This window comes from Trachemys scripta, chromosome 5 (assembly GCF_013100865.1).
Source record: "Trachemys scripta elegans isolate TJP31775 chromosome 5, CAS_Tse_1.0, whole genome shotgun sequence".
Taxonomy (NCBI): domain Eukaryota; kingdom Metazoa; phylum Chordata; order Testudines; family Emydidae; genus Trachemys; species Trachemys scripta.
In genome coordinates, this window is record NC_048302.1 from 126,520,686 (window position 1) to 126,539,496 (window position 18,811).

The 18,811-nt window shown below is 48.3% G+C and overlaps 2 protein-coding genes across 3 annotated transcripts in view; one reads left to right on the forward strand and one right to left on the reverse strand.

Moving 5' to 3' along the window:
* The window catches only part of SMYD1 (SET and MYND domain containing 1), a 52,121-nt gene extending 46,517 nt beyond the window's left edge, over positions 1–5,604 (forward strand). The window contains exon 11 of one of the 2 annotated variants that reach the window (XM_034771853.1): positions 5,393–5,604. The gene's annotated coding sequence lies outside the window, so the exon portion shown is untranslated. Of the gene's footprint in view, positions 1–4,442; positions 4,581–5,392 lie in introns of those variants that run through there. The other variant, XM_034771854.1, reaches the window with a different exon arrangement.
* Positions 3,526–8,828, reverse strand: FABP1 (fatty acid binding protein 1). The gene is made up of 4 exons (XM_034771856.1): positions 8,690–8,828; positions 7,303–7,475; positions 4,414–4,506; positions 3,526–3,641 (listed from the first exon to the last, which is right to left on the reverse strand). The coding sequence occupies exons 1-4, from the start codon at positions 8,754–8,756 to the stop codon at positions 3,591–3,593; spliced, it is 384 nt and encodes a 127-aa protein (XP_034627747.1). The 5' UTR covers positions 8,757–8,828; the 3' UTR covers positions 3,526–3,590.
* Positions 8,829–18,811: the final 9,983 nt, after the last annotated feature.

Genomic DNA, 18,811 nt, shown 5'->3' on the forward strand with positions numbered 1-18,811 from the left:
AGTCACTTACTCTCTCTAGCCAAGTTCAGAGTTAAGTCTAAATTAAGCTAAAAAAATGTGAACTCTGGTGAGGCTGGAAAGAACTGTAAATTACATCAGTTTAGCTTCACCTTTGTATTTGGCCTTCTGTGCCATATTCAGCAGGTTTAAAACAAACAAAAGGAAATATTTTTCACACAACGCACAGTCAACCTGTGGAACTCATTGCCAGGGGATGTTGTGAAGGCCAAAACCATAACTGGATTCAAAAGAGAATTAGATAAGTTCTTGAAGGATAGGTCCATCAATGGCTAATAGCCAAGATGGTCAGGAATGCAACCCCATGCTCTGGGGGTCCCTAAGTCTCTGTTTGCCAGAAGCTGGGAATGGCTGACGGGATGAATCACTTGATGATTGCCCCGTTCTGTTCATTCCCTCTGAAGCACCTGGCATTGGCCACTATCAGAAGGCAGGATACTAAGCTAGATGGACCATTGGTCTGATCCAATATGGCCTTTATGTTCTTTTGTTCACCATCTGTAAAGTGCAGGTTCATAGATTCCCGGGCCAAAAGGGACCATGTGCTCATCTAGTCTGACCTCCTGTATAGCACAAGCCAAAGGACTTCCCTGAATTAATTCCTGTTTGAATTAGATCATGTCTCTTAAAAAAAACGTATAGTCTTTATTTTAAAATTGCCACTTATGGAGATCCACCCCAAACCCTTGGTCGTTTGTTCCAATTGTTAATTACTCTCATTGGTCTAGCCTGAATTTGTCTAGCTTCAACTTCCAGCCAGTGGATCTTGTTCTACCTTTGTCTGCTAGATTAAAGTGCCCACGAAGGTACTCATAGGTTGTGATCAAGTCACCACTTACCCTCCTCTTGATTAAGCTAAACAGACTGAGCTCCTGGAGTCTAATTGGATACCAATCCCATCTCACAGGAGTGCTGGGAAGATTGATTAGATAATGTTTGCAGGGTGTTAAGTGTTGTTGATTTTCACTGCATGGAAGAGGCACAGCAATCTGACAACCAGCTTTGCACCGGTGTGTATTAACACAGCGTCTCTTTAAACCTTCCTGTAACTAGTCTTATTCAACAGATGCACCTACAAAGCAATTCCCATCCGCTGTTAGTGAATGCTAGACCATGACCATGCTGCTAACATCATCCTTGAGACTGGTTTGGGTTCTGTACAGCGCCATTAGCAGGTTATGTCAGGGCAAGGGACTCTGTGGAACCCCTGCCAGAGATCTGTCCCTGGGCTGATTCTTTATGGTGTACTGGCGGCAAAGCAGTCTGTAACACCACCTAGAGGTCTTCCCCTGGGTTTGCCTGGCACAGGGGAAGGTGTTGTTATATCATAAAGTGTGGTACTTTTTCCAGGAGTTTAACTCTGATGCACCTAGGAAGGAGGGTTGGTGTGTGTGTGGAGCTGGGACCCCTTCCCCAGCCCTGGGAATCCCCAACCTGACACTTGCAAGTAAATTGGAGAAAATTCCTCTGCAAGGTAATTAAGGTTTAAAAATAAATTCCGAACTGTCCTGCAGAGAGCCTGAAACTATGGCTCTGAACAGCTGAATTCATGTCAATGGGTGTAAACTCGGAGGCCAATGGAGACACTTTAAATGCCAAAACTGTTCACTGTAAGGCAGGAAGAGGGAAGATGGTATTATGAAGATCTACCATGGTGTTGCCCAATGTATGGGGCACGCCTCACTGGTGGGTGCAAAGGACTAGTGAGGGGAGAGGGTTGTGGAAGATGTGTATATTAAGATGGGTCAGGCCTTTAACAACCCAGTGAGATTGAAGAGTGTGTGTGTGTGTGTGATTGGTTTCATATTCCTGAAGCTGTGTTCAACTGTCTAAATGTTTGGAAACATCATCTTAATGGGACATTTGATACCTGGAAAGATACTGGAACAAATTATTCAACAACCAGTTTGTAAGCACCTAAAGGATAATAGGATGATAAGTAAGAGCCAACATGGATTTGTCCAGAACAAATGATACCAAACCAGCTTAATTTCCTTCTTTGACAGGGTTATTGGCCTAGTGGATGGGGGGAGCAGCAGACATGCTATATCTTGATTTTAGTGAGGCTTTTGACACAGTCCCACATGCAGGGCCGGTGCGCCAAGATTTGGGGGTGCCAAAAAGCAGTGCCCCCAATTTTTTTTACAGCATTCCTGGGCTGGGCTGCCGGCGGCGCACTGACACGTGCGACTCAGACTCCCTCTCCTAGCGCAGCGGCTGCTCCATGCAATTATTGTCATTGCCGGCGGGGGCGGCGTGCTCGGGGAGGGGGTGTAGCAGAGATGAGCTGGGGTGGGGAGCCCTGCGGCAGCTCCCCCCGCCCCTCCCGCCTGAGGCACCCCCCCACTGCAGCTCCCCACTCCTCCGGCCTGGGGAGCCGTGTGGCAGCTCCCCACCCCAGCTCATCTCAACTACGCCCCCTACCCGAGTGCGCGGTTGCCGCTCCACTTCTCCCGCCTCCCAGGCTTGCGGCGCCAATCAGCTGTTTGGTGCCGCAAGCCTGGGATGGGAGGAGAATTAGAGTGGGGGCGGCGTGCTCGGGGAGGAGGCGGAGCAGAGGTGAGCTGGGGTGGGGAGCTGCGGTGGGGGGGGCACCTCAGGGCAGGGGGGGGTTGGGGAGCTGCCGCAGGGCTGGGGATGGGGGTGCAAGGAGGAAGTTTTGCCTAGGATGCAAAACTTCCTTGCACCAGCCCTGCCCATATGACATCCTACTAAGCAAGCTAGGGCAGTGAGGTCTAGAGGAAATTACTCTAAGGTGGGTGCACAACTGGTTGAAAAAAACCTAGTCAAAGAGTAGTTATCAGTGGTTCACTGTCAAACTGGGAGGATGGATCTAGGAAGGACCTACAGGGAGGTCTGTCTTGGGTCCAGTATTATTAAATATTTTCCTTAATGACTTGGCTGATGCAGTGAGAAGGATACACAACATTTGTGGATGACACCAAGCCGGGAGCAGTTTTGCAAGCACTTTGAAGGACAGGCTTAAAATTCAAAATGACCTAGATGAATGGGAGAATTGGTCTGCAATCAACCAGATGAAATTCAATAAAGAGAAATGCAAAGTCCTTAGGAAGGAAAAAATCAGCTGCACAACTACAAAATGGGAGTATCTGGCTGGGTGGTAGTACTGCAGTATCTGGGGGTTCTGGCGGCTCACAAATTGAATATGAACCAACAATGTGATGCCTGATTTTAGCAACTGAACAAATACAGCATGGGCCGCAGCAATGGGTCTCAACGCTGACCCGGAGGAACCACTTCTATGGCACAGAGGGTAGTACAGTCGTTATAGCCCATTCATACTGTGTCCTCTGTGTAGAACTTGCTAGCCAGTTTGTGCCAATTGTGGTGGTGGCTTTTGTGATATGGATAGCTGTTCACTAGGAAAATGGATAGAAACTGTGGCCAATACAGCTCTTACAATAGGCATCTGTGAATCACAGCATTGCCACCAATGACAAGGAGGATGCTAATAATAAAATAATAATAATAATAACAACCACAAAGGTGCTTTAATACAAACTGTACTTTATTGGGCACACTTTACATAGTATAGGAAATGCACAGGATAGCTAGATTCTCTTGCTGATTCGTGTGTAGCTGATGTCTCCCAGGGTCATTATCTAAAAACCAAATAAAAAGCACAAAGCGTTAGTCTTTCACTGAAGTAGCCTGCAAATATCACACATATCAAGGCCCTGATCCCGCAGACCAGAGACCCACACTTCAGGATGGAGTCCAAGGCCAACCAACTGTATCTCCTTTAAATTGCACTGCTAATCCTTTAACTATATTAATAAATACTCTAAAATGTGTGTGTCCAGTGTGACCTTGCTTATTTGAAACCAGTCATCCTAGCCTCCTCTGGTCATGCCAACTTCTACTACACAACTTCTACTACAATGAGAGTGAAAACATTCTTCACTTACCTGAAGCCTTGATTATTCACACTTTTCAGTGCCCCCAATGCCCGTTGGATAATTAAGGGTGTACAGCATGTAGCGTACTGCACATTCTCATGGAAAATGGCCTAAAATGGCCACTTGATTGACCAGCCAAACTTAAGCACCTGGGGTAGATGTTGGTCATTAACAAAAGGCCAAATTACGCACACGCTTGTACATGATATCTTTAAAAGAACTGATTCTCATACATTACTACCTAATAGGCCAGATGCTTAGCTGGTGGGAATCAGCATAGCTCCACTGAAGTCAGTAGAACTATGCCAATTTATACCTGTGGAAGTTCTGGCCCAGGTATAAACCAGTACTCTGGTTCAGTAGTCTATGCTGATAGCTACTTGCTCTTGCTGGTCTCCATTAGAAACACCCACCATAGTCTCATGTTGTAAGTGATGACATTTTTCTAATGTTATATATAACCTCTTATACTTACATTGGTGACTATGTCTCCCTTTATTTCAGTGATGGATTTGATTTTGCTCAAGTTCGTGACCAGTTTATTGTCACCTTCCATTTGAACAACAGCCTGATAGAGAGGGGGTAGAGGGGAAGAGAGACGTGAACATTATTGCCTGTGGAATAAAGACCAATTAGCACTCACGTGTCTAATTATTTGATATATTAGGCAAGTGTAAGACTCCAAATTAACTAAAGGTGGGAATTTGAAGTGGATTAGTTAAATCACATTAAATCGCTGTGTGTATGCTGTTATTCAGAATTAAAAGTGGCCTTAATTCCATTTAGTTACTAAACCAAATTAAGGCCACTATAATTTTGAATGAGGGTGTTTACACAGGAGTTTAATGCGGTCTAACTAATTCATTTCAAATTCACACCTTTAGTTCCTTCAGGCTAACTTTCCTGGATGTCCCCGTGTAGATGAGTCCTAAGTGGTTTAACATCACTTCTAACTGAAATTACACAAGTAAAATCCTTCAATAGGAAAACATTATTTATCTGTCTACCTCCTTAGATTGTAAACTCTTTGGGGCAGGGAATGTCCTTTTGTTCCATGTTTGTACAGCACCTAGCACAGTGGGGTCCTGGTCCATGACTGGGGCTCCTAGGCAGTATGATAATACAAATAGTATCAACCTACATGCTCCCTAGTGGCTGTTATATAGAAGGTAAAACTCTTATAGCCCCACTTGCAGAGAATTCTCCTTTAGCTCAAGTGCTGGTGGCCTGTGGTTTGCTCCAGAAGTTCATGATGCTATCCCCAGTACAACACATGTGGGATCTCAGCGACCTCTAGGTGTGTAGCATTGCAGTGGTATTTCAGGTGACTGAAATTCCTCCAGCCTTCAAAAGATCTAGAAAGCCACCTGCTGATGAGATAGAGACGGTGAGGGGCAGGAATTGCCAATGCTGGGGTTTTAAGTGAACCATTGTGTCTGTCCTTTCCCTTCCAGGAACAGGAACCATCCAGTTTTAAGAGCTATGAACCCTAATTCCACATGCAAACAAGGGCAGAGAAAGGAGCAGTCAGAGCAGCCAAAGAGCCTGCACATAATCCTTCTTTAAGAGGGCAGGTTTTTGTTTTATGCCTGTACATCTCCTGCCACATTTCATCATTCCCTTGTTTGAAAATAAAATGGAACTCAATGTCTCTTTTGTAATGCAACAGACCACATGAAGTCAAACCTGATTCAGCTGACTAGTCTGGAAGAACAGTATTTAGCACTTTTACAGAATCGTTCATCTGTGGCTCTCAAACATGTTACACGTGGGGAAACTGAGGCAAAGAGCGGTTACAGCCCGCATTTTCAGGGGTGGCCTATAGTTTTGGGCATCTAACTTTAGAAATCCAAGGCCTGATTATCAGAGGTGCCAAGTGATGAGTTTAAGTAGGAATCTAATAACAGTGAGCAGCCACACGTCCAACCGAAGTCAATGGAAAGTGCTTAGCACCTCTTAGAATTAAGCCCTGGGGTTCTAAAATAGGGCACTCAGCAAGAGAGGCGCCCAACATTGGAGGCCACTTTTGAAACTTTGCTGACACACAGACAATGGCAGCAGTGAGCGCCACGCCCAGGACGACAGACTCTGGCTCATGCCACAGTGCTAAAAATAGCTGTGATAGATGGTGCTCTTAAGCTGCAGTTTGGGCTCTATAGCCCACCCCATCCCCAAGTTTCAGAGCCTGAGCTCCAGCCCGAGCTGCAATGTCTACACAGCTATTTGTAGTGCTGTGGCGTGAGTAGGGTGACCAGATGTCCTGATTTTATAGGGACAGTCCTGATTTTGGGGGCTTTTTATAAATATAGGTTCCTATTTACCCCCCCCCCCGTCCCGATTTTTTACACTTGCTATCTATAATAATAAATGGAGATATCCCATCTCCTAGAACTGGAAGGGACTGGTCATTGAGTCCAGCCCCCTGCCTTCACTAGCAGGACCAAGTACTGATTTTGCCCCAGATCCCCAAGTGGCCCCCTCAAGGATTGAACTCACACCCCTGGGTTTAGCAGGCCAATGCTCAAACCACTGAGCTATCCCTCCCCCTGGTCACCCTAGGCCTGAGCCCAGTAAACCCGAGTTTGTTGACCTGGGCTCAGAGGCTCACTGCCACGGGCTGTGTAAGACTCTTGCTGACATCCTGTCTAAAACAGGGCAAGGCATGGCACCCAAGTGGCCAGACATCCTCTCCATTGTGCAATGCTTCCCTCAGCTACGGTTTGGAGCTTTACTTCCCCTCCACTACAATAAATCACACATGGCCAAGCTGTGAGCCAAGACCAATCCATGAAGTTACACAATACAATCCATGGCCACCTAAACTTCACTATCTGGGACTCAGGCCACAGCAACTACGGGTCCCAGCATGCAGTGCTCCACTTTGATCCATGTGCATGCTGGGCGCTCTAATCATTGACGGCCACACATCCCTATTACACACCAGGCGCCAAATTCTTTGCCAGTGTAAATGGGTGCAATGCCGCTGAAGTTAGAAGAGCTGCACACGTTTACATGAGCAGAGAATTTAGCCCAGCAGCAGTTACGGGCTTTGATGCATCTTGTGGCTCTCCAGGGGCAAGCTGATGGTGTGGCAGTTAGTTGAGCAAATCTGGGGCACCTCTGGGTTAGATGAAAAGGAAATAAAGTTCTACAAGTCCACTAGAAATCAACTGCTTTGTACTGGGGGCAATGTCAGTTCAGCCCTGTCTGTGGGATAGTGTAGCTGGGACGTGGTGTCAGGGCAGGATCCTGCAAGGTGCAGAAGGCCCCTACCAGAAGACTGAGCACCATCAGGGCACTCAGCACCCCACAGGAGATGCTCAGCAACCCACAGCCCTACACGAAGGAAGGACTGGGCCCCTACCTTGACTTTCTCTCCAGTTGGGCTCTCCAGCTCGGCCTCCTCTCCAATAGTGAACTCATTGGTCAGCACTTTGCTGCCGGTTGTCACGGTGACCTTGAACTTTTTGCCATTCTGTACAATTTCTGAGATGCTCTTGATGTCCTTGCCCTTTTGGATCAATTCATCAGAAAGACCTGGCCAGAAATAAAAGCCTAGGCTTAGTGAGCGTTCTGAGGAGCGCTACTTCTGGGGCAGACGGGGAAGCCACACAAACAGAGCCAGCTTTCGGGGCTGTGAAATCCACGGCTGAGGGGGTTCCTTGACTGGTACACGGTGGCCTCACTCTGAGGGACACTTCCTACGTTAACATAGGACCGTGCGGTTGGCTGCTGTTTGAGTGCAATGAACAATGTCATTCATAGTCTAGTCTGGGGAAAGTCTCCAACCCCAGGACTTGTCCCCTGTCCTACACGGCTGGTTAGAAAGAGGAAGAAATGCCACCTCTGCCCCCACCTTGAAAGTCTAAGGGGAACGAAAAGATCAAGCAAAAGAAAGTGGATGGAGGAGGGGAGAAGACAGGAATTTTTGTGGAGATGTGGGAGGAATAGGGACCCCAAGAATATCCTGGTTGGGATCCCTCAAAATCCTGAAGCCAATTGTACATATGAAAGGTAAAAAGCATGTCACAATACATGGAAGAAATGATAAAGCAAATCACTGATGAATATCTAGAGAGACTGGAGAAAATACAATCCCTGGCTAGAAAGTTATTGAAAATGTAAGCCAACATTTTTCAAACTTGAGTGCCTAAAAGTAGGCACCTAAATCTACCTTCAGGCACCTAAATAAGTGGCCCATTTTACCTAGTTCTTGGCAAGCAATTGAATCAGAGGTTCCATACAAAATGAACAGAGTGACAGATTAGCAGAGTCAAGGCAAAAATCAACAGAGATTCATTTACTAGATTCCTCGGACCAGCTCCTCAGCCAGTGTAAATTAGCACACCTCCACTGACTTAGGTGGAAATTCACACCGGTCTGCAGTGGCTGAGGATCTGGCCCGCAGACTCTTAGGGCAGAAGGGACCATTATGGTATTTTAGACTGATCTCCTAAATAATACAGGCCAGAGAATTGTATGCAATGTTTCCTGCACGTCAATCGTAGAGACTCGTTCCATTATGTGTTCTTTTCATGAATGCATAAGATCACATGTACAGTGTTAGGTATTTTAAATACATATTAATGTATAAAAAGTAAGGACAGTAAAATTCAATATTAGAAATTAAAATTATTTTCATCTAAATCCTGAATGCCTGCACGCAATAGACTAATTTTAACCAATGTTGGACACTACATATGGATAGAGGCAACACACACTAAACATAATTACATGTATCTGATACTTACCAAGGGCTTTCATGAAAGGCTCAAAATTTTCCTGGGACTGGAGTTCAAACTTTCCATTGAAGCTCATGATGGAGATGTTCTCTGTGGCCCTGTCGGGAGAGAATGTAGCTTGTCAATAACCAGTGCTTGGGCTTTATAAAGATTCATTGCCTTGAAAGTTGGTCAGAGGTAATATGATGTAATTCTTTTATGGCTTTGCTCAAACATTAACATATGACTGAGCAATGGTCAGTGATAAATTGCCCTCAGCTGCTGACCTAGGTTTACAAAGTGGGGGTAGGTTATTTTCAATAAAGACATGGAATGTAACAAAATACAAAGCAGCATCTGTAAAACTAAAGAAATAGAAAAAAAAAGTGCAGAGAGATCTTGTTTGCTGATTGTCAGAGGAAAAGCCAAATGATTCAAACCAACTAGAGCAGCGGTTCTCAAACTGCGGATCAGGACCCTAAAGTGAGTCATGAGCCCATTTTAATGGGGTCACCAGGGCTGGCTTTAGACTTCCTGGGGGCTGGGGCCAACGCCCGAGCCCCACCGCCCGGTACCAAAGCTGAAGCCCGAGCCTCATCGCCTGGGGCTGAAACCCAAGGGCTTCAGCTCTGGGCAGCAGGGCTCTGGCTTTGGCTTCAGCCCTGAGCGGCGGGGCTCAGGCTACAGGCCCCCACACCTGGGGCTGAAGCCCTTTGGCTTCATCTTTGACCCCTCCCACTAAGGGTGTTGGGGTTTAGGCTTTGGCCCCCCCACCCGGGGCGGCAGGGCTCGGGTGGGCTCAGGCTTCGGTCCCCCCTCCTGGGATCATGTAGCAATTTTTGCTGCCAGAAGGGGTTCGCAGTGCAATGAAGTTTGAGAACCCCTGGACTAGAGCTCTGGAAACACATTCGAAAGAGCAGGGCAGCTGGGAAGATATTTTGACATCTGGGTGTGGTGCTGTGTGAGATGTAGGGATTTTCATTTGCTCTTCCCAACAAATTGTCACAAAGAGCAATGGCTATGGTCCAACAGCTACACATATCACCCAGTTGTAATGCTTGGCAGCATCAGTGTAACGGCAACTTGTGTTGCAATCCAGAGTTATCCCTGGATCTCACAATAGTATTAAAAAGCCGTGACCATCCTCCAATAGGTCAATGAAGATACAGATGAGTCTGAACCAAAACCCCAGTTCCAAACTTGGAAAAACTTTGTTTCAGATCCAAGCTTGATCACTGGCCTTTGTCTCCATATCCGGGCTGAGCTTATGAAAAAAGAGCTAGTGGCCACTAGATCAGTGATGGCAGCGGAGGTGATAAAGCCATGTGCTACCATAAAAGCAGGGGAAAAGAAACAGCAACAAGCCACGCCTAGACTCCCCCCCCCACTGCCAATTGGCTACTTAAGGATAATCACTGCACTCAGATCTGCATATTAGTGTCTCTAAAAAGCTGCATAATTTGTGAGGCGAGCAGCAGCCTCCATGCGGAACTGTTGCATGATCCGTCCATACAAAAAGCTACTGTGAAAATCTCCCTCACTGCTTGGCATCATCCTTCCTCGGCTGGTCTCTGCCTGGTTTGTGCATCAAGTCCAGGCTTCCATTTGTCACCCTTAGAGGTCTGCACAGTGCTGCTTCTTACTCTATCTCTGTTCTCATCTCTTCGTACGGCCCCTGAGGATTTCTGTCATTCTCCGTAAGCCACCAGCCTAATTATTCTCTTCTTTTTCCATCTTCCATTCTCACCTCTGTTGCTCCTTAAGCTGGGAAGAGTCTCCTTGTTTACTAGATGACCATTACAGGGCTGCCCAGAGGATTCAGGGGGCCTGGGCAAAGCAATTTTGGGGGCTCCTTCCATAAAAAAAAGTTGCAATACTATAGAATACTATATTCTCGTGGGGGCCCCTGCGGCCCCAGGACAAATTGCCCCACTTCCCTCCTCCTCCCCCCGCCCCCAGGTGGCCCTGGGAAAAATAAACATTTAAAAACCTTCCGCATCTCGGCACAAACCCAGCTTTGAGAAAACTTCTTTTCATGTCGCCTTTACAAGGTATCACTGGTTCTCAGCATCAGCTAGTGCTAAAAGGCACTAAAGCTCATTAAAAGGGTTGGACAAATATTTTCCGTCAAAACTTTTTTTGGATCGAAAACTAGGGGTTTTTAAAAAGCAGAAAAAATCACGGACAGTGTCTGCTTTCCTTCAAAATTTGTTGTGTTTTTTTTTAATTGAAAAGCTGAAATTAGTCTGCCAAAACCTGAACATGGTTTGGGGTTTCAGAAGTGTGTGGCCAAATATTTGCTGCTTGCTGTGTTTGATTGTTTAAAGAAACAATAAAAAAATTCTGCTTAAAAAAAATCCAAAATTTTTGAACCACCTCAGCTTGTGACCAAACGCCTGAGCCCATCCAGTCAGAGATTTTTCCGGGTTTCTGATACTCTGCTGGCTTCCTTGACTCATATCTGTCTCCATAACTTTGGGTTCATTTAGGTTAGAATAAAAGAACAAAAGAACGGCCATACTGGGTCAGACCAAAGGTCCATCCAGCCCAGTATCCTGTCTACTGACAGTGGCCAATGCCAAGTGCCCCAGAGGGAGTGAACCCAACAGCTAATGATCAAGTGATCTCTCTCCTGCCGTCCATCTCCACCCTCTGACCAACAGAGGTTAGGGATACCATTCCTTACCCATCCTGGCTAATAGACATTAATGGATTTAACTTCCATGAATTTATCTGTTTCCTAGAGACTGGCTCCATGGGGTCCCTCACAAACTGGAGACGGTTACTGTGGGTTTTTCTTTAGTATAGCTTATGGACATACTCCACGAACTGAGTATTTGAGCTTGTTCCAGAATCTGGGATGAGCCTATGTTGTGAAAACTGAAATGCTCAAAATAGCACATGTATGTGAATGGACACGGTGCTAAAATTAAATTAACTCAGGAGTTCTCAAACTCGGGGTCGGGACGCTTCAGGGGGTCATGAGGTTATTACTGGGGGTCGCGAGCTGTCAGCCTCCACCCCAAACCCCGCTTTGCCTCCAGCATTTATAATAGTGTTAAATATATAAAAAAGTGTTTTTAATTTATAAGAGGGGGTCGCACTCAGAGGTTTGCTATGTGAAAGGGGTCACCAGTACAAAAGTTTGAGAACCACTGAATTAACCCCTCTGGAGCCTCGGGGAATGCAGGGGAGGGGGGACTCCCTTGGTAGGGTGGGGAAGGAGGTAGGTGGTATATGATATTGCTCTTCTCATGTGATCCCTCCCCCATGGCTCTCTTGGCTCTATCACTGTTAATCTAGAGTGGCTAATTTTAAATGAAGCTACCCTCCCCTGACATGAATCTCCCTATGGCATTGAAATTAAATGTAGACTATAATTTGGCATTTGAGAAGTGAAAGGGATGGTAGCCCTAAGGGAAAAGATAACAGCTTGGCTCATTGTGTTAAATAGCTGTCTGCAAGCCTCAAACTACTGAATGAGCTTTAGGGTAGGGAAGGCTGTGCCTCCCCAAGCAGCCTGACCCTGCCCTCATCCAACCCCCACCCACTTCCTGCCCCCCGACTGCCCCCCTCAGAATCCCTGACCCATCCTGCTCCTTGTCCCCTCACCGCCCCCCCCACTCCCCTGGAACCCCGCCCCCCCAATCCCCCCTGTCCCCTGACTGCCCCGACCTCTATCCACCCCCCCGCTGAGTCCTGACAGACCCCCAGAACACCCACAATCCAACCCCCCGTTCCCCGTCCCCTGACCACCCTCCCCAGCAGTGCAGTCCAGGGCCGTTCCTGGGTTACCGCCGCCTCTCCCCTCTCTTGGAGCCTCAGCGCACTGCATCCAGGAGCTTCCCTGGCCCCTGGACAGCACTGCAGTGGTGTGGTTCCGGCGGGACTGGAGCTCGTAGTCCTGCCCCCTTACCATGCGGCTCTGACTCAGTGGGAGGAGCCACGCCACTGCAGTGCTGTCCAAGGCTGCTCCTGACGCGGCGTGCTGAGGCACCGGGGGATGGGTCAAGGTGGAGGGGGGTCCGGGGGCCCCTGTAGGGCCCGGGGCATGGGGCAAATTGCCCCATTTGCTCCCTCCTCTGGGTGGCCCTGGACCATTAGGGCTAGGAAAAATTGTCTATCAAAACGTTTCTCTATGGAAAATTGAGGGGTTGACTAAATGTAAATTTGTGGAATAAGTTTCTGCTTCCCTCAAATTTTTTTTGTCAGAAAATCAAAAAAATGTAAAACCCCAAATTTTTGATTTTCAGCCAAAAATTTTCAATTTTTCAATGAAAAGTCACAAATTTCCATAGAAAACAACCGCATTTTCCAACCAGCTCTACTGACCAAATTCGCTTCTTCCGACCCCCTCCTTAAACCTCACAGCTTCCATTAAGCCTTTCAGGGATGACCCACTAAAGAAATCCATAACTCTTCACTGTGCGACAAGAGCTTTCTTTGTTCAGTTGGTTTATCACAGCGTATGTCTCAGCGGCATTGTCTGGGCTATATTCATCCAGTTAGTATCTGCCGGGGTAAACTTTGTGTTACCCCTTTTGACCCGAGCAGTTAGTTAAAAACCTGGGCTCTTGCATTCTGTTCCAGTTACAAGAGGAAATTGATGATAGGGCCAGGTACCTTTGATGCAATCCTGTTTAGGTACAAAGTCCTGTTTCCCTGAACACAGGACAAATCAAATCATGGGAGCCAGCTGTTTTTCTCACAGCTCCACGCCTCTTTCAGCCAGCACTCAGCCCCAAAAGCTCTGTCTCTCGGCTTTTCTGAAGGCCATGCTCTCAGATCTTGTTCAGGCTTTGTCTGTTGCTTCCTTGCTGCCTTTTCTCTCAACTTCTCTGGTCTTTCTGCTGTTCCTCTCAGACACACAAACCTGCACAAAACAATAGCCAGAGAACCCTCTCCTCTCACAGGTGCCTTTGTTTGTGTTATGTCCCATCTAGTGGCACCAAGACCACTTAAAGAGAGATTAATGAGTCTGCTCTACAGCCTTAGCTAAGAGCCATGTGGCTTTTAGCTCATGCAGTAGAAGCTCATGTATTTAGCTTCAGAGGTCGCAGGTTCGATCCCACCCACTCACAACCGGGGTCTGTCGGTATTACACAGGGACCCATTTACACCTTCTCCAGCCAGCTTCAGGGCATCTGGCCCTCTGTGTAATTCAGGTAATGAGCCCCTGTGGGCAGGGGTCATGTTATACTGAGCAGCGGTGAGAACACCAAGAGTGCTTGGTAGATAAGAAATGCTGCTAATATTTATGCATGGCTGTCTCCTTTGTGAGAGAGGATCCCCCAAATGGACTGTGAAGCAAAAGGTCCCAGCCCAGCCTGCATGTGTTATTAGTAGGCTGTTATCAGAAACAGGCTGTCTTGTGGGTGTAATTTATCACTCACTCTTGCTGGAAGGACGAGTATTCCAGGGCCTATGGTGTTTGACCAGGCCCGGCCTCTGATTCTGACACCAAACTCCCACCCGCTTCTGTGTGTGGGTGGAGGACACAATGTGGATTTTGAGTCACCAGGGCTTTGCCTGGCCGCAGGAGTTTTAACGAGCCTCTCAGCCAATTTGAGATCCAATTACAACATCCTGCACTCAGGGACCTTGCATGTGTGCGCCACTCCCTGGGAGATTTGGCTTCATTACCCAATGGGCGGATCCCAGTGAGACAGCAGAGGTGGGCCAAATGAAGCCAATGGCCCAACGCCACTTCTGCCTGAGACCGGGCTGTGTAAAAACACCAGGACCTGACAGATAGTGCTTTAAATTGTGACAGGTACAAATCTTAGTGAATCAGTTGAACTGCAAGTGTAGACTAGGACAGATTTCTGAAACCATGGTTAAAGCCTGCTCTAGTCTTGCACTCCTAGGTGTGGGAACTAGAGGTGCAGGGGTGGCGCTGCAGCACCCCCAGATTTTGTGCAGGGTCCTGGTCGCCGGTCTCACGCCCAGGGTCCCAGCACTGCTGGCCCCGCGCCTGAGGCTCTGCTCCTGGCCCCACACCCGGAGTCCTGGCTGCTGCCAGCCTTGTGCCCAGGGCTCCGCTCCTGTCCCTGCGCTGGGGTCCCGGCCGCCGCCAGCGCCGCACCTGGGGCTGCAGGACCCGTGCCCGGGGTTCTGCTCCCACCCCAGCTGTGGTCCCAGCCTCAGCCCCTTTACCCCTGTCCATGCCCTCCCCACCCTGCAAAGCCATGGCCTGGTCCTGGCCCAGCTCTGAGGAGAGGGAGCATGGACAGAGGTAAAGGGGGGTGTGAAGTAAAAAGTTTGGGGACCACTAGCTTTCAGCACCCCCACTGTAAAAAGTCTTCCAGCACCACTAATTACACTAAGACTGTGCCCGTCCCCATTTCAATTTCATTCAGCCCTGATACCCACTGTATGTCTTCACTGCAAAGTTAAGTGGTGATTGTAGTGTGGGGGCTGGGTACGCATACCTGTGTTAGCTTTAATCCAGCAACAGCTGGGAAGATGTGGTGGCACCCCATCCTCTCCCTATTGGCAGAGTCTTTCCCTGGACCCTTGCCTGCCGCGGGAAAAGACTCCGGCAGCGGGGAGCTGCAGAAGCTTTTCCTTGCTGTCAGGGCCGGCTCCAGGCACCAGCCCACCAAGGATGTGCTTGGGGCGGCGCCTGGAGAAGGGTGGCGTGGCGAGGCGCTCCGGCCCGAGAGCGGGGCCGTGACTGGGCTCGCCGCCCTCCCCGTGGCACTCCAGCCGCCAGGGAGAGCGGAGCCGCAGCGGGCTCGCCGCCCTCCCCCCGGCGCTCCAGCCGGTCGGGGAGAGCAGAGAGCTGTGGCGGGCTTGCCGCCCTCCCCCCGGCACTCTGGCCGCTGGGGAGAGCGGAGAGCCCTGGCTGGGCTCTCTGCCCTCCTCCCGGCGCTCTGGCCGCCGGGGAGAGTGGAAAGCTCCGGTTGGGCTCTCCGCCCTGCTCCCGGCGCTCTGGTCGCCGGGGAGAGCGGAGGCCCCGGCTGGGCTCTCCGCCCTCCTCCCGGTGCTCTGGCCGCCGGGGAGAGTGGAAAGCTCCGGCCGGGCTCTCTGCCCTCCTCCTGGCGCTCTGGCCACCGGGGAGAGCGGAGCCGCGGCGGGGTCGCCGCCCTCCTCCCAGCGCTCCAGCCGGTTGGGGATTGCGGGCCCATGGGCAGGCTCGGCGCCCTCCCCTGCCGTGCTGGGGGGGTAGGGGGGGGCGTGGCGGGTGGCTTTTTTGCCTAAGGCAGCAAAAAAGCCAGAGCTGGCCCTGCTTTCTGTCTTCCCCTGCCAGAGCCTTTCACTGCCCCACGTAGTTACACGCCACAGTGTAGACACAACAGACTTTTCACTGCGGCATGTATCTTGACATACCCTACAAGCACCTCCAGCGGTGTGCAGTGTAAAGTCAGGTGAGCTGAACCAGTTTTAAACCAGTTAGAGTTTGGGGGAAATTTCCCCAGTGTAGGCCCATCATCAAGAACGGGTCGTTTTTCTAGTGCAGACCAGGCTTCAGAGAAGCACTTTTGTCTCATCTTGGTATTTACTACAGTGGATTTCACTCTAACCTGATTATCTCAAGGCTGTTCAAATAAATGGCTGTTCATGAGTCTGGAAAACCAAACCCAAGCCCCTATTCATATTTGTTAGAAGCTGTTTACAATAATTGATTGATCACAATGCTAACTCCTCTCCACCCCTTCCCCGCTTTTGAGGGTTTACACCCTTTGTCTGCAAATCCTTTGGGGACTTTAGGCTCTTTTATTATACTCAGATATACAATACAGAGGAACATTTAAAACAAAAGAAAAGACTTCACGGAATGAATTTTGGCTTGGGTAATTATTATCTAGACAGGCTTGCTGACAAGTGAGAAACTTAATCTCAATAGCAAAGGTCAGGCAACTTCTCCTTATTGAAATGTAGGTTATTTTAAAACATGAGGTCAGTTTAACGTCCCTAGCCCAAGAAAGGGTGTCCTGAGCTGCATTATTATGGGATCCATATCAAATCAAGTGATTGTTGGGTTAAAATTAATTCATTTCTCCCTAAGCTTGAAATTCCAAGGACAGGTTCCCAATTTGGGTGAGGGGCAGGGAAGAGGAAGTGGGGGAAGAGAGAGAGAGAGGTCAAGATTTCCAAGAGTGACTGGTGATCTTGGGAGTGTCCATTTTTGAGTGCCCACCTTGAGACACTTTAAAGTGGTCTGATCTTCAGAAGGTGGGTAATCAGCCCTTTCTGAAGATGACAATTAAAATTTTCAAAAGCACCTAATACTGTACATAGTGTAGTTGTAGCCACGTTGGTCCCAGGATATTAGAGAGACAAGGTGGGTGAGGTCATATCTTTTATTGGACCAGCTTCTGTTGGTGAGAGATACAAACTTTGGAGTCACACAGAGCTCTTCTTCAGGTCACCCGAAGAAGAGCTCTGAGTAAGCTCGAAAGTTTGTCTCTCTCACCAACAGAAGTCTTGGCCATAGGTTTGGTCAACATAATCATAAATGATCTGGAAAAAGGGGTAAACAGTGAAGTAGCAAAATTTGCAGATGATACAAAATTATTCAAGATAGCTGAGTCCAAAACAGACCCAAGACTTACAAAGGGATCTCATTGAACTGGGTGATTGGGCAACAAAATGGCAGATGAAATTCAGTATTGATAAATGTAAAGTAACGTAATTTAGAAAATATAATCCCAACCGTACATACAAAATGGTGGGGTCTAAATTAGCTATTACCACTCAAGAAAGAGATCTTGGAGTCATTGTGGATAGTTCTCTGAAAACATCCACTCAATGTGCAGTGGTAGTCAAAAGAGCTAACAGAATGTTAGGAACCATTAGGATAGGGATAAGACAGAAAATATCATAATGGCGCTATACAAATCTATGGTACGCCCACACCTTGACTACTGCATTCAGTTCTGATTGTCCTGTCTCAAAAAAGATATATTGGAATTGGAAAAGGTACAGTGGAGGGCAACAAAAATGATTAGGATATGGAACAGCTTCCACATGAGGAGCATTTAAAAAGACGGACTTTTCAGCTTGAAAAAGAATAAACTAAAAGGGCTATAATAGAGGTCTAGAAAATCATGACTGGTGTGTGGAGAAAGTGAAAAATGAAGTGTTATTTATTCTTTCACATAACACAAGAATCAGGGGTCACCCAATGAAATTAATGGGCAGCAAGTTTAAAACAAATAAAAGGAAGTACTTCTTCACACAACGCACAGTCAACCTGTGGAACTCATTGCCAAGGAATGTTGTGAAGGCCAGAACTATAACTGGGTTCAAAAAAGAATTAGTAAGTTCATGGAGGATAGGTCCATCAATGGCTATTAGCCAAGATGATCAGGGATGCAATCCCATGCTCTAGTTGTCCAAAGCCTCTAACTGCCAGAAGCTGGTAGCGGATGACAGGGGATGGATCACTCAATAATTGCCTTGTTCTGTTCATTCCCTCTGAAGCACCTGGCATTGGCCACTGTCGGAAGACAGGATACTGGGCTAGATGAACCATTGGTCTGACCCAGTATGATCGTTCTTATGTTCTAAACAATCAGTTTGTTCACACTGGGAGGATAGTAAGGTGATAAGTAATAGCCACGCTGGATGTATCAAGAACAAATCATGCCAAACCATTCTAATGTACTGTTTAACATGGTAATCAGCCTAATGGATGGGGGGAAGCAGTGGATGTGATATACCTGGACTTTAGTAAGTCTTTTGATACTGTCTCTAATGACATTCTCTTAAACAAACTAGGGAAATATGGTCTAGATCAGGGATCGGCAACCTTTGGCATGCGGCTCGCCAGGATAAGCACCCTGGCTGGGCCAGTTTGTTTACCTGCCGCGTCCGCAGGTTCAGCCGATCGCGGCTCCCACTGGCCATGGTTCACCGCTCCAGGCCAATGGGGATGGCGGGAAGCAGCGGCCAGCACATACCTCGTCCCGCGCTGCTTCCCGCAGCCCCCATTGGCCTGGAGCGGCGAACCGTGGCCAGTGAGAGCCGCGATCGGCCAAACTGGCGGACGCGGCAGGTAAATAAACTGGCCCAGCCAGCCAGGGTGCTTACCCTCCTGCCTGGTCCCTGAGCTCCTGGCCCGGGAGGCTAGCCCCCCGGCCCCTCCCCTGATGTTCCGTGTCCCCCGCAGCTTCAGCTCACTGCACCGCCGGCACAATGCTCTGG